The sequence below is a fragment of the Melanaphis sacchari genome, unplaced genomic scaffold (assembly GCF_002803265.2).
Source record: "Melanaphis sacchari strain LSU unplaced genomic scaffold, SCAv2.0 Contig10_pilon_pilon, whole genome shotgun sequence".
Lineage (NCBI taxonomy): Eukaryota > Metazoa > Arthropoda > Insecta > Hemiptera > Aphididae > Melanaphis > Melanaphis sacchari.
This window is the reverse complement of record NW_020270420.1, coordinates 1,396,989-1,412,362: the sequence shown is the minus strand read 5'-3', so window position 1 is coordinate 1,412,362 and position 15,374 is coordinate 1,396,989. Positions and strand designations below refer to the sequence as shown.

At 26.7% G+C, this 15,374-nt stretch overlaps 2 protein-coding genes across 4 annotated transcripts; one reads left to right on the top strand and one right to left on the bottom strand.

Annotated features, from left to right (window-relative positions):
* Positions 1 to 213: 213 nt before the first annotated feature.
* Positions 214 to 8,136, bottom strand: LOC112603614 (zinc finger protein 354B-like). Of its 3 annotated transcripts, none has more exons than XM_025352281.1 (6): positions 7,827 to 8,136; positions 6,756 to 6,897; positions 6,519 to 6,674; positions 6,211 to 6,351; positions 5,620 to 6,108; positions 415 to 969 (listed from the first exon to the last, which is right to left on the bottom strand). In XM_025352281.1, exons 2-6 carry the CDS (start codon positions 6,879 to 6,881, stop codon positions 415 to 417), a joined length of 1,467 nt encoding a protein of 488 aa, XP_025208066.1. In that variant the 5' UTR covers positions 6,882 to 6,897; positions 7,827 to 8,136. The 3 variants fall into 3 exon arrangements, with proteins under 3 accessions (XP_025208069.1, XP_025208066.1, XP_025208067.1); XM_025352282.1 differs by lacking the exon at positions 7,827 to 8,136 and adding an exon at positions 7,554 to 7,773; XM_025352284.1 differs by lacking the exon at positions 7,827 to 8,136 and having other exon boundaries at positions 214 to 969; positions 6,756 to 6,881.
* A 364-nt stretch (positions 8,137 to 8,500) lies between these two features.
* On the top strand, positions 8,501 to 14,803 carry LOC112603517 (protein SMG7-like). The gene is made up of 18 exons (XM_025352121.1): positions 8,501 to 8,635; positions 8,723 to 8,910; positions 8,985 to 9,069; positions 9,132 to 9,260; positions 9,380 to 9,501; positions 9,579 to 9,743; positions 11,328 to 11,510; positions 11,605 to 11,794; positions 11,859 to 12,033; positions 12,143 to 12,277; positions 12,888 to 12,963; positions 13,033 to 13,143; positions 13,208 to 13,332; positions 13,397 to 13,518; positions 13,597 to 13,928; positions 13,985 to 14,117; positions 14,176 to 14,334; positions 14,397 to 14,803. Exons 2-18 carry the CDS (start codon positions 8,879 to 8,881, stop codon positions 14,484 to 14,486), a joined length of 2,364 nt encoding a protein of 787 aa, XP_025207906.1. The 5' UTR covers positions 8,501 to 8,635; positions 8,723 to 8,878; the 3' UTR covers positions 14,487 to 14,803.
* The last annotated feature ends 571 nt before the right edge of the window (positions 14,804 to 15,374 follow it).

The following is a 15,374-nucleotide window of genomic DNA, read 5'->3' as shown; positions in this document are numbered from 1 at the left end:
TAAAGGCTAAATTACAAATTTAATTTATTGATATAATTACACATAAAAATAGAGCAGTAGAACACATAGTCTTTATATATATTCTAACTACCAATTTCAACTCAATGAAAATAGAACATTAATAACATCATAATATTAAAGTGTATAACACATTATGCATAGTTTGCATTATGCATAATCAAAATAAAACAATAATAATTAATAGTTTATCATATTAATATTAATTTGTATCATATTCGATCATTAGTATCATGTACATTATACATAAATCGTAAAAAAAAAAAAATTATATAAATTTATTTAATTACAAGTATGATGATTTCAACATAATAGTCTAAGACTAAATAAAATAAGCAAAACATTTTTACCGGAGTAATTTATAAATGACATTCGATTAAATCGATCGATCTTTCATCAAAGCATTGAACTGCTTTCTGTTTCGTTTCCGTTTTCTGAACTTTCATAACTGTTGGAGACATCATAACACATTTCTTGTAATTCTTTTATACTTACATTTTTATACTGTGGTGATTTATTATCAATAGAAATTACTATTTCAGAATTTTTCATTTGTGAATTGGTCCGTCGAGGCGGTTTATTGTGAACATTAGTGTGCTTAAGCATATCATTCTTTTGAGTAAAACCACGTCCACAAATAGGACATTTATATGGTCTTTCACCAGTATGTGTACGCATGTGAACACGCACTTTTTCAGGTCGCCCAAAACGCTTTAAACAGACCTCACATTGGAATGGCTTCACTGGTGCATGTACCATTTCATGCTGGCGTAAGTTCGCTAGGCAACGAAATGTAGCATTACACTTCTTACATCCAAATGGACGTTCGCCTGTGTGAATACGCCTGTGTGTGTCACGTGTCAATTTTGAATTGAATCCCTTGCCACAAAATTCACAGTGATGAGTTGTCTCTCCAGTATGAGTTCGTTCATGGTATTGCTTTGATGAAATCTACAAAAATATTGTTTATAATAATTAAAGCTAGGATTTTGATGATTTTTGCATTTTTTTCTTTAAATGCGTTTTATTACATTTTTAAGGACATTTTTACAAATATTACGTTAATTTTGTGTATTTAAACTTTTATTTTGTTTATTTAAGCTTTTTTTAATGTGTTATATAAGCAATCCCAATTACCTACTCCAGTCCATTGATATTGAAAAAGTAATAAAGTTAATTGTCAACTCAAATTTGAATATATTTTTTTAATTTACTTTTTAAAACAATTTTTTACCTATTTTATATAACATAAAAAATTAATAAATAATAATTATTTTAAAATTAAACTTTTTCGCTCATCTAAGTACATTTTTTGGTCATTTTTGTATATTTTTTAGGTCATTAAAATCCTAGTTCTAATAATAACATTAAATTCTCTTAAATATTACATTTTAAATAATAATGTATAATAAATATTGATTTGAGGTACCTACAATAAACTAATAAAAACGTATGATATATAGCGTGACACATACACAGTAAATATATTTTTAAATCATATACTCCTCCTAATACCCCAAGTAAAAACATTGAAACAAGAAATTATGCATGTTTCCACTGAAAATAAAAAGTATTTATCTATGTTATTATTTCAAAGACCTATTGGTAATATTATTACCAATATATATATATATATATACTCTACTTATACGGCTTGGTAATAATAATAGACCTTTGTAAATAAACAACATTCTAAGACTAATGCAACAAAAGTATAAATAAACTTCAAAAAACAACGAAGTGGTGGTAATTTTAGATGGATTCCTTGTTGTTCGTAACAAACTAACATTAAAAAATTGACTACTGCGTATTGCAAATACAGATATTAACCGTAAAAAACAAAAATGAATCACGTATCAAGCGATTTTCTATGTAGTTGATATTCATTGATCCCTCGTTAAACAAATTGAGTGTAAAAATATTGACAAGCCACCGAGTACAAAATTGTATCTAGGTTATTTATAAAGAAGCCATTTAATAACATTGGTTAAATTATTCTAAATCTAATTTTTTTTTTTTGGTTAATTTAATTTTTAATTTGATACTTCAGAAATGAACATTGCTCAACTAATAAAAATACAATTATAAATGTTTGCAATGATTTTGAAATGTTTAAAAGAAACAAATTATTCCTAAGACAGTAGCTTATCTAAAAATTGACTAAAATAGGTTAATAATGATAATATTGATAATGATGCAGAGGTTTCAGATCTTTTTATTAAACTTAATAATTCGGTAAACACTAAGTCAAAAGTTAACAACACTCAAACTGTATTACGTAACTTACTTCTTAATCATTTTTGTATAGATGCTAACGGTGTAGAATAAAAGCTATCGAAATTGTACAGTGATATATCTAGTGTAAGTTAATCTGAATTATTGAAGTTAAGAATTGTCATATCTATGATAACCTAATCTAATAACTAAAAACCAATTAGAATATTAAATCATATAGTAAAACTTATTAGAAATTACAATACCTAGAGATCAATTTGGCTTTAGAAAAAGTAGAAACCAATTTTAACATTTTTTTTTTTTTTAATTCTTATTTTTCTTCGCCTTTTACACCCAACTATATTTTTATTTTTACCCTACAACTCCATAAGACTACACCCCTAACCAACCAATCCTTTACTGACACCAATTATTTTTCTATCCTGTCTATCCATCATTGATCTTCCTCCATTGCTATTTTTTCTACAACAAAAACTTCTATAGTCACTCTCATTAACAATCTCAAACCTATTCTCTCTCATTTTATCTACAATTGGAACCACTTCTATATTACCCGTAATGAACTCATTTCTTATTCTACCTTTGCATCTGTTCTAATTTAATCTCCGTTATCTACAATTTCGGTCAATACAACCTTGGTTTTGACTGGCCTCAAAACTGCTTTGTAAAATCTATCATTTAATATGAAAAACATTCTTTTTTCACACAAAATATCTAATGCTTCTCTTCACTTCGTTCATCCATACAAAAAAAATTCTGACTTCATCCTAAAACCAGTCATATTTTTGTACCACCAATTCTAATTACACTATGTTCTCTTTCACCAGGGTATAGATACTGTCTGATATTAACCAAACATTGGCCTTGAACACGGTCTCGGGGGGGGCATACGTTATCACTTAAATAAATAATATCAATATTATCACTAAACAATATATTGTTGAAAATTAGTTAAAACTATTGAAAGAACACTGAATAATAATAAAAATATGCAACTATTGAAATTCCAAATTTGCTCGTTTCTAGCAATGTTTGTTTACATAAGACCCGCGAAAATCACGCGGGCAAATTGTTTAAGTTTTTATAATATCGTAAAAAATAGGAATACACATTACCAACATCTAGTCAGATTACGGATACGGTTTTAACTTTTAGAATCCAATACTTCATACCGTAGGAATACAGTAGACCATCCAACTGATTGAGTGTCGTTTCTATATTATTCTGTGCTTTCACTAATGTCTCATAATAAAAAACTTGTTAACAACTTCATTCCTAGAATACCTATAACATCATCCAAATCTTTACTACCCTGAAGCCTTCTTCTTGTTATCTTCCTAACCATACTTCCTCTTCAACCACATACTAAAATTTTATACTACTTCCTCTGATTCACTTCGTAAAACTACAATGAATAGAATAAATTTTAAATAAAAGAAATTTCAAAGTTAATTAAAATGGTATAGTAAGCCGGAAAATTTAATTACGGGAATAGTCTCAAAACCAAAACAATGGTGAAACTAAGAAAACTCTCATTTTAAACGAAGAATCTTCGATATATAAGAGTCAAACTCAACAGAGACTAGCCTAATTTTCAAGCAAAACTTAAAAGCAACAAAAAACAAATTAAAAATTATGTATAAACTTTGCAGCATAAGCTGAAGATATAATTCAAACACATTGAGAACTTCAGAAGCAAAAATCCATTGATTCCTATTCTATCTTATATTACTCCATTTTAAATTCGTAAACAAACAGCTAAACAAAACTAGATTAGCAAAATAAAAATAAACAAAATTTACCAACCAATAAAATTCTTTATTAAACAGGAGGTTGAAATCTATCTATTGTATACTAGAAGAAACGACGATTAATTATTATAACTTGCGGGGTAAATGAAAAAAAAATGATGACTAGTCTGGCATAATATGCAATATATCAATGTATTCAAGATCCAACGATAAAACCTACAAATTTTCCTCTCCAATAACCTTATAAACTACATTCAACTAAATCACTAAGATTAGATCATAACCAGATAATTTCTCGAGGTTATAATTTTGAATTGCATTTTTAGCATCGTTAGGAGTAAAACGTTTCGAAGGAAGAGTAGATGGAAGTGAGCTATCAAGAAATCTGTTAACTAAAGCTATATGTTGTGGAATTTGAACATCAAAATATAGGGTAAATTTTGCTAGGTGATTTTTAACAATTCTGCTTTATCAGCGTCTAAGGATGCTAATCCACCAGATGGGTGGTTTATTAGCGGAGTATTCGAAGCTTAGTGTTGCAGGGACTTTTTTGTAGCTAACCAAAGGCTACCGCCTTTCGATGACAAATTTGTAAGATAGTTGGCTAGTATTTGATTTCTATGACTAGGTAACAAAAATTTTTTTAAAGAATTTTCCAGATTGTTGAAGTTTATTTGAGAGATGGGAGACGATAAGGTTGATAAAGGGCCCTTGCTCTTCGCTTGTTAGGCATTAATAAACAAATATGTTCAGGAATTTAAAGGGAGTAATTTGTGTGCTGATTATGTGTAGTACTAGCATTCCATGCTGCAGTGTGAATAACATGCGTAAAATTATCAAAAGCGTCATCTATCTCTTGGGTGGTTTTAAAACTAATTTTAAGATTAATTTTTTGGTTAACCAAGTCGTGGAATTTTTGCTTATCAGTGGTCGAGTGAACAAACTTAAATAATGATATTAAAAAACATAATTGTTAACTCTCGTTTTCTTTTAAAAGCTAATGATTTTAAGTACCTAATTTTTAAGAATTCATTCAACTCAGGACTGTTATTTGTTACAAGAATTAATTACAAATTATCAATTTAGTTAACTGGGATAATTATCGTAGATTAGAACCTCAAATTTCTAAATTTTAATCAGTACCTTTCCATTTTTCAAACATTTTAACTATTTATCCTCAATTAGTTATAAGAAGTGATTTTTTTTTTTACTTGCAGACAAGAATATAATAGACTAAAACTAAACCACTAGACTATCACATCTAATAAAATTATGAGTTGAATTTTTAGTCATACTATGATAAACTTTTATAAAATATTAAAAAAAATTTTTTTTTATTATTAAAAGAATATTTACAATCTGTATACATTATTATACAATAAGCAAATTATGAAGGGCTTAAAAAGAAAACAAAAGACATGTAGACTTGAGAGATGGAGGCGTCCGGTGACACCACTTCAAATTTTATTACTCATCAATTGATTAGTAAAAAAATTCTTTATAAATAAATAAGTAAATAATTAATTTTAATAAATAAAAAGTATATGGTGAAATTAAATTAATGACTTCTGAGCACATATGTTTAGTATTAATTAATATTATATAATAAACTAACCTGAGAAAATGTTCTGTCACAATATTTGCATGCATGAGGTTTTTCACCAGTATGAGTACGTTGGTGAATAGTGAAAGAAAGTCTGTTTGCCAATACTTTTCCACATTCTTGACAAGTAAATCTTTGGCGATCGATTTTATGTTTGGCTAAATGATCAAGTAGTCCAGACACCCGATTGAACATAGTAGGACAAAAGTCACAAAGATATTCATTTCGAGTGAAGTGTGTAGCAACATGACGCTCAAAATGCAACATAGATTCATATTTAGCAAAACAATGAAAACATTCCATTTCCCTAGGATTATGCTGAATAAATATGTGACGACGCATTTTGGTCTCCGAATCAAAAACACGCTGGCACTTGGAACATTGAAATTTACCATTCTCCTCGCCATCATCTTCTTCTGTAATTTTATCCATGTCTAACTCATCAGATGCATCATCAAATAGTTCATCAGCCCCAATACTAACAACATCCACTGGTCCATACTAAAATAAAAGTAACATTATTATAATTAAATAATGAGTTTAATAATATAACAATAAAAAAAATCATCAAACAAAAAATGATAATGATAATAATAATAGTACTTCTAAATATTCTTCTTTAACTGTAACAATTCCTTCACAATCTTCTTCGTCAGCAGAATTTATATCCATAATTCCCATGGGCTGTACACATTTTTGATCAATATCTTCAAAGTTTTCATCTTCATTATTTTCCATATTTACCTGTTATGATAACAGTAAAAAAAATATAAAAATACTGAATTATTTCTAAGTATATCTTATAGTGATATGATATAATTTATTATACTTCTAAAGTAGAGTATAGTAAAAATATATTTTCTAGCTATGAATACGTGAATTATTTAAGTATATATATAGTAGGTACTTACAAAATTATAAGAATTATTTTTTATTTGCTCTTTTTTAATAACTTCTTCTAATGTTTTATTCATTTCAATGGTCGATACAATTAAACAATGACAATTTTCTAAACGATTGATACACACATTACATAATTTGAGTGGTAGATTATCATTCTTAGAAACCTAAAATTAAAACATAGCAAGAAAGGTTTGAAACATCTATAAAATTATTCATATTATAAACTAATTGTTTATTTTGTTTACTGTAATAGGAAGATAAGAATTAATTTTTTCTTCTAGTTGTAAAGTCACTCCATCGCGACCAAATATTTCAACATCCGCTGTGTTACCACAGGTGCGGCAAATATCCCATCTATCTTTTTTGTTCATTATTTATCTGTTTAATCTAAAAAATATTTATATCAATTATCGCATTAGTATACACTAGCAATTGAAAATACATTTGTATATTGTTGTTAAAAAAACTTGGATAGTTTATGTACCTAAAAACCTTTATTTTATTAAAAATAAATGTATTATAATAACTAAAGATAACATTTTCATGTTTAATTAGTTAGGTAACATACCAACATTCAATATATAATAAATTAGTTATAAATTAAAATACCACACAAGAACAAATTTTCTCCGTTAGAGAAAATCCTACATGGTAAGTATATATTTAAATACAACTCAACTTTCACAACTTAGAGCCAAAAGGACCAATATTAGATGTTACAATGCGTAAACAAAGTAAAATTACAATCTACCCAAATTTTTTGTAGGAAAAATTTTTTGGAGATGTATTCAAAATTAAAATGTACGATATGGTTATTGATCTAAAAATTCTGAGGTATCTAGTACAAATCTAAGGGTATCATCTATGTCGAGTGTACAATAAGTACATGTAATATGTGGACTGAACAAAAACATACAATTTTAGGAAATCAGATAGAAAAAAGGTTTTCTTAAAAGGTCAATTGATAATAAATCAATATAAATCGCAATTTAATTTTTGTTTTCCGATTAACCACATAATAAATTAACATAAATAAAACGTACGTCACCATATGACGTTAACGTCCGGTAGTCATAAGTTTAAAGAAGCGAGTTAGGTCGTTAAAAAAATAAAATCAACAACGGATATTATGATGATAATTTCATTTTGAGTAAATCCAATGAAGTTTCAAACGTCACACAAATCGCTCAAACTTCAAAGACATCATTGCGACAAACGACAATACAACAGCGGAAAACGCAAGGAGCATCACAACGTACACGTATAGTACGTTTTGATTTTGCCGTCATATTTTTTTTCTTTTGTCTTTTACTTACCCAAGGAGAATTGATATACCAAACCAGTGAGAGGTAGTGTAAAACAGTACCTCAGTCAAAGTTCAGCAAACCGTTTTCGAGGTTTCGGACTCTCTGCTTTTCGGTGATCGACTTTGGGCGGCACGTTCTAAAAAAAAATTCACCGTTGTCGGATGAAAACACGGATATTTCTTAGGAAAAACGTATTTTTGTCAGGATATTGGGAAGATAAAATCACATAATCAGAAAATATATGTACCAACTTATCATTTTTATTTCGTAATCATTTAGTATATATACTATATACCATTTACGTACAATCACTATATTAGAAGACTAGGTCGCCATGTTCAAAAACGCGTTTTTATTATTATTATTATTATTATTATTGTAGTTGTTGTGATGGTCGCTACGAACCAGTGTGCCCAACAATTATTCGTTGTTCAGAAAACAACAAAAATAATCCAAAACGATATTCGAATTCAAAAAAAATTCAGCCGAATTTCAGTGAGCAAAGTTAGTAATCATACAAGGTTAACACACTTTTTATTTCGACAAAATTTTTTTAAAAATGTATTCAAATTCAAACAATTCTTATCAGCCGGTGTTCTAAAAGGTATTATTTCGATAATAGTCCCGCCGAAAATGAGCGTTCCTTTATTATTATCTATGGTTGTGTAATAATTGATAAATGATAACGCGCGTGCAAACTGCAGAGAACCGATAGAGAATTAGTAGTCGTAATATTCTTAACAATCTTAACATAGTGTATTATATTATTATGAGACATGAGTATGTGACAAACTGACAAGTGACAATCAGTGTATAAGGTATTAATACTAATCCTAAAGTCCTAATGATATATTAACTGATGTATTACTATACAATCTTCTATACGTAAATTATAACAATATTAGTTGTCTTCAAATGTACAAATGCCGAAGATCATTGGACGATAATGATTGGTCATTGATGATGTCCTGCGGTGTTACTGTCATTCGGCACCGTTAGATCGTCACCTGAACGAAAAATAAATTTATACTGTCCCATGTGTGGGGAGACACTAATGTACCATGGTGTCCATCGCGGCCATCCAAACATTGAAGTATGAATACCCATTTGGGTGCTGCACAGTAAAGCTTTTTATTATTAATTATACCTATGCATTGTCTCTTCTAGGAAAGCTGATCAACTGAAAGAACAAATATGTACATCCAAAGACATAAACAGCCCCGAAACATTAGCATGTCAACAGCAGTTGAGGGTATACACAATTTACTATTGCTTATCAATTGATTTTAGTTACAATTTATTTCTATATTTTAGATCATCTATCAGCAAGTGTTGACTTTGGACTTGGAATATGCGCTAGACCAGAAAGTTGAACAAGACCTCTGGAATCATGGGTTTAAAAACAATATCAACAAGCTACAACAACTCGCCAAAGACAAAAAGGTACTATCTAAATATTTAACTGAATGAGATACTTAAATTTATATAATAATTTACGGTTAATTTATTTATTTTCCTGTATTATATTTTTTTTTTATAAATGGTATTTAATTTTTTATTAGAATGCCAAACGCAATGAATGGAATGCATTATTCCTATCATGCCTTGAGTCTGCATATGGCTTCTATCTTATGCTCTTGCACAGCATATGCTTGACATTTGATTTGGATCTACCATTTCATAAGTATGTAATAGCTAATGAGTAATGATTATGATTTATGGTATTCAATTTAGTTAATTATATATTATTAATTCTCATAGAAAATTGTATGGATTTTGTGACACGGATAACAAGTCTTTAGGATCAACATATTTACGAAAACCGCAAAAAAGTTCATGCAATTACATTTGTCAATATTGTTTGGTGCACTTGGGTGATATTGCTCGTTATCGTAATCAAAATAGACAAGCTGAATCATTTTACAGGTACATGGTTTTAATATAAATTATATTAATTGTTCTCTACTTGAATTAAAATACATTTGTTCTTAGTTATTACTATTTAATTATCATGTTTATATTGTTAATTAGTATAGTATCTTTAACAAAACTATATATTTATATATATGTACATCACAACTCCTTATTAAATTATTTTCAGATTATATCAATAATTAAAATCAAAATACATACACTTATTCCAATAATCCTTGTTTAATATCTATCATAGTATACTTAGATTAAAAGACACACCAATTGAATTTAAACCCTTAGTGGTTGAATCTTTTTCATCATTTGGTTTTTCATGGTGGAGACTTGAAGGATCTGTCATCTCTACCAGTTTATATCTACGCCTATTATCTTTTAATTCTGAATATAGTATAGGTTCTTAGTATTATTAAAAATAAAATAACTTATTAGGTATTTTATTTTATTTAAAAATTAATAAAAAAATAACCTTATAACTATTGTTTTTTTCTAAAAACACTTTATTTAGTAGCATGGTTTGAGGTAATCAATATACATATGTATGTATTTTATGTCATACACGGAATTTTTTAATTATTATAGATCTAATAACATGTAATTTAAATAAAAGGAAAAAGATATGTTCCTTTATTTTAAACAGCCAATTTTTGTATGGCAATTTTAAAATTTTTAAGGAAGCTGCTATACCAACATCAAAGTCAACTCTATCTTTTAATACATTTTTCTAATGTTTTTTTTTTTTTTGAAAATTTTGATGTTCACTGGTTTATTTACTCTAAACTTTAATAAATTGATTAATAGATTTAGTTTAAGTTTGTTTTATTTCTAAAATAATTTATATATTTTTAACTATCTTTTAATACTATTCCGTACCTTTTTATAAACTATAAATTAATCAATTTATTATAATTATACAGTAATAGTAAGTATGTACCTACTAATTTTATAATTATATGTTAAAATATGTTCAATAGTTTTCAAGGCAATTATCCCAAAAAATAATTTTTTTTTGGCGTTTCTAATAAAATTTTAAATTTTTAAAAGGGTATTGAATTACATTAAAAGATAGTTAAAAAAATACATTTAGCTTTAGAAATAAAATTCATTTAAACTAAATATATTAATCAATTTACTAAAATTAAGAGTCCTGAAGTAAATATACCAGTGGGCAATGAACCAAAATGTTTGATTTTAACATCAAAATTTTCAAAAAAAAAAATGTTAATTTTGATGTTAGAACAATTGCTCACTTCAAAAATCTTAAGTTTTCTCATACAAATTAGCTGTTAAAAATAAAGAAACAAGTCTTATCTTTTTTTTTTAAAAAAATTCCATGTTACTGATTCATAATCATACAAAAAACGTTCATATAATGACATAAGATTTACTCTATATTTATATTAAATAATGCATAGTATGCCACTAAAATAATTGTTTTTATAATTAGATTCATTTTAATCAATTCCATAACAATTTTAAATTAAGATGGTAATGTTGAACTTAAACATTGTAGATTAATATGTATTTATCGTAGTAAATTTATATATATCCTTTTAACACAAATATTATACTTTTAAACAGACATGCCATTCAATTGAGCCCCAATAGTGGACAACCTTATAACCAATTAGCTCTATTGGAAGCATCACGAGGAGATAGTTTAAGCACGGTATTTTATTACATGAGAAGCATAAATGTTAGACACCCATTTCTAGCAGCCGTCAATAATTTAAATTTCACCTTAAATAAATATATTAGCTCTAGGTAAATATGCTATAGCAAAAAAAAAGAAAAATTTTAAATACTACCAATCAAAAAATAATTTATTTTGATACATCATATTTTATATTATTTTTAGTCAAGATATGCTGTATAAAACAAAAATTACTAGTACAGAATTTGTTCAACTATTTCTCGCATTTCACGGAGTGTTGATGTCAAAAGATATAATAAAACGCCAAACTTGTGATGGATACATCAAAAGTCTTTCACTGTCATTTACACCACTTATTGCTACTGAATCATTTACATCATTTAAATTACAGCAGGTTATTATTAATATTTTTATTGTTATTTGTTATTTATGTATCATAAATATTTAACTATTCTTAGATGGTGGCTATAAATATGTTAGCATATAACTATATTGGAAATGAATCTACATCAATTAAAGTGCAGTGTTTTCCTGTTGTTGATTTATTAGCCACTTTCCTCAATGCTTTTTTACTTCCACTGTACACAATGAAAGAAAGTCAAAATATTTCAGAATACTATACATTGCCAGCAGGTATTAAAATATACCCAATTAATTCAACAAAATATATTTTTAAATAATTATTTTGAGCCAAAAATATCACATGTTGTAATTTTAAATATTGTTATACTTTATTTTACAGTCAAACTAATTTTGGATTGGATAAGAAGTGATATTAGTGTTCTTAATTCACCTGGTTTCAAAAGTCGTTTACAAATTTGGCCAGGCCTTTGTAAATTGTTGAATGGACTATCAAATAATTTAAGCAATAATGATTGTGAGTTAAGACTATTGTTCATTTTTTTTTTTTTTAATATATCCAAATTATTTTTACACATATTTTATAATATTGCAGCTATTCTAGTGTTTTCTAGATAAACCTAATTTAGAGTTTATTTAAATTAAAAAATCATAATAGACTACACTTTCCGGTTAATATATAACATAGTTTTACTTGGCATTTTTTTTTTCTTAAAATATTTTTATTTGTGAACTTTTACCTACATTTAAATTTGATTTTTTTATAAAGTATAAATATAAATAAATTCATAAATTATGTTTGCATCATTTATAGCAGGATTGACTAATCTGTGGTTCTTGTCTTGTTTATAAAATCAGATTTGTATACATTTATAAAATGTATTTATAAACATTTTGATTCTTAGTATTATTGTATTTATCTTTGTAGCTCGTGAAATCATGTTGACAACCTTTCATTCGTAGTATTGATTAAATTTTTCTGCTTCTTAAAATGCATTTGTCTAACAGCATCCATGTTTTCCTTCCAATTTAATTTATGAATAATCAATCATTAAAAAAGATTAAAATTTCTATCTACTAATTCACTTTTTTAATTAATATTATAATCCAAAATGTTTTATTATTAGATTCTCATATTCCTTTACCGGAAGATAGATTACTTCAAGGCTTTGTTATGTTAGAATCAGTACATTCTAAACTCATGTAAGACAAACAATAATGATTTTTAACACTTGAATTTTATTATTAATATAAATTGTTATATTACCTTAGATTAAATCCAGATGACACTACAAAAATAAATATAAATGCTCTAAGAGCTAATCGTTTAATTGATTTTGGTATATGGTTTTCATCTACTTCATATTCATTAATAAAAGCAATGTAAGAATATTTTATTATTTTTAATTTTATCAATATTTTAGTTAATTATTTATGTTTTTCTTAGAAAAAAAGATGAAGGATGGAGCTTTGAAATTATACCAAATAGTTCAGCCAACTCTCATTCAATTGATCTCGCGGCGGACCTTGAAACATTATCATCATATCAACAGCGCCAGTTACTTAATTCAAGTATGTAATTAATAAGTATAATAAATAAATATAATTGTTATTATAAATTATATTTTATTGTTAGGTGAAAGAAAAAGTGGTATTTTGAAATTTCAGTCTTCTAGTAATTCAGATATAAAACCAGTCTCACGTAATGTTGACATTGATTCAATGTTAAAAAAGAATCAAGATACTGAAACCAAACAAGTAAATATCTTACTTCATAGAATAGAACGATATATTACAAATTATTAATAATTATTTTATCAATTAAATAATTTATAGGTTAAATTTCGCTCTCCATCTCCGAGTTCATCATCAAGCAGTGAAGCTAAATGGTCATTGGAAGACCTTGATCATACTTCTTCAGAATTTGAAAAAGATCAAAATGCTGTGAAACCTACTCCTATTGGCTATCAATTGCCACATCCTGTCAACTCTTTAAACTCTTCCCAGCCTAATATTAATCCTGTCATGAATACTTTTGGTCAGCTTCATATGAGTGGATTTCCATCATCTTCTGAAAGTTCATACAGGTTTAATCAGCCATTACCAAATTTTTCTACTTGGCCACAACCACCAGCCAGCTGGATTGATAGTATTAAACAACCTCAAAAGTAAGAAAATGTACTATTTTTCACAAAACAATTTATTTAATTCTTAACATTTTTAGCAACCAACAGAATCATGCAATGTTTCCATTTATGCAAAACCAAGCTCCAATTGGGCAATACCCAAATGGTACTTGGTCAAATGTTAATCCTCCACAAGCAGCACATAATTCAACATTGCAAAATAACTTAAATGTAAGTGTTAAAATTTAAAATGTTTATAATATATTAATTGTCTTACATAATTTTCAAGCATTTTAATATAAGAGATGATCAACAGCGTAATTATTATAATGGTGTAAATAACAGCCCATATTATTCACTATTTAATCAACCTAATGTTATGATGCCTCGTAATATGGATACAAGTCAAGAACCCAGTAACAGATCATTTGCTACATTCCATCAACAGGTATTATTGGTTGAAGATTTAAAAAAATAACATTTTATCACAATATATAACTTTTTTTATAGTCATTGTGGTCAGGTCCAGGGCCATCACCACTTGAACGTTTGTTGGAACAACAACGTGGTCGTGATGCTTCAGAAGGAGGAGGGACATAATAGAATGAAATTGAATAAAATAGAATTATGATTCATTAGTTCTCAATGATTACAAAGTAATATTGGCTGAAAAATTGATATTTTGAACTATTAAAATAATATCTTAAAAATTAATCATGCTTAAGCTACAGATTTGGCTTCATGAAAAATATTGGATTTATAATTTATTGATCTACATCCTACAATAGGTATAATGTTACTATCTTTAATGTAGTAAAACATAAAAAACCTGTTTAATTGATTCATAAATTATACTTTACTACATTAATTGACGTTAACATACTTTGTTTTTTTTTTTTAAGTTATTTTCTTGGTGCAAAATGATTTCTTATTAAAATTTATTGATGTTTATTATTTTTATTTGTATAATATTTTTTTCATCTTGTAGACTATTGAACTAATTAAATTTAAATGAAAATTTGGATAAATGTATTAACATTAATTATCCTTTACTACAATGTATTTATTTTTTTCAATTTATTAAATATTAATAGTATTGTTTCAGAAATTATATTTATGAATTAAAATACTTTAACATAATATTGAAATAAAATAAAAATTTTGAACAGTTCAAATTTTCTTGTTCGTTAATCTAATTATGATTTTTGTTCAACATTCTAGACTGATATGATGTTTGCATAGTTTTATAATGAAAGAATACAAATGTGATGTTTAATAATTCACATCGAACTGAACTAAAATTATATATTTATTGTTATTCAGTTGTTTTTAAGGAAAACTTATGCTAATTTTCTTTAAATGATAATTGTTTTATATTTGCTTAATTAGTCATGATTTTTATAAAACAAATATTTGTTTGTTGTTTTTTTTTTACTCATTATTAGATTTGTATTTCCAAAACAAATTAATTAATTAATATCATTAAAT

Excerpts from the sequence above, each read along its gene's own strand:
- LOC112603614 (XM_025352281.1), bottom strand. The coding sequence starts at position 6,881 with ATGAACAAAAAAGATAGATGGGATATTTGCCGCACCTGTGGTAACACA. Across the intron at positions 6,352-6,518 it reads AAAATAATTCTTATAATTTT|GTAAATATGGAAAATAATGA; the intron begins GTAAGTACCTAC and ends TTATCATAACAG. Across the intron at positions 970-5,619 it reads GTGACAGAACATTTTCTCAG|ATTTCATCAAAGCAATACCA; the intron begins GTTAGTTTATTA and ends ATATTTTTGTAG.
- LOC112603517 (XM_025352121.1), top strand. The coding sequence starts at position 8,879 with ATGGTGTCCATCGCGGCCATCCAAACATTGAA. Across the intron at positions 12,278-12,887 it reads TAATTTAAGCAATAATGATT|ATTCTCATATTCCTTTACCG; the intron begins GTGAGTTAAGAC and ends TTTTATTATTAG. Across the intron at positions 13,333-13,396 it reads GCGCCAGTTACTTAATTCAA|GTGAAAGAAAAAGTGGTATT; the intron begins GTATGTAATTAA and ends TTTTATTGTTAG.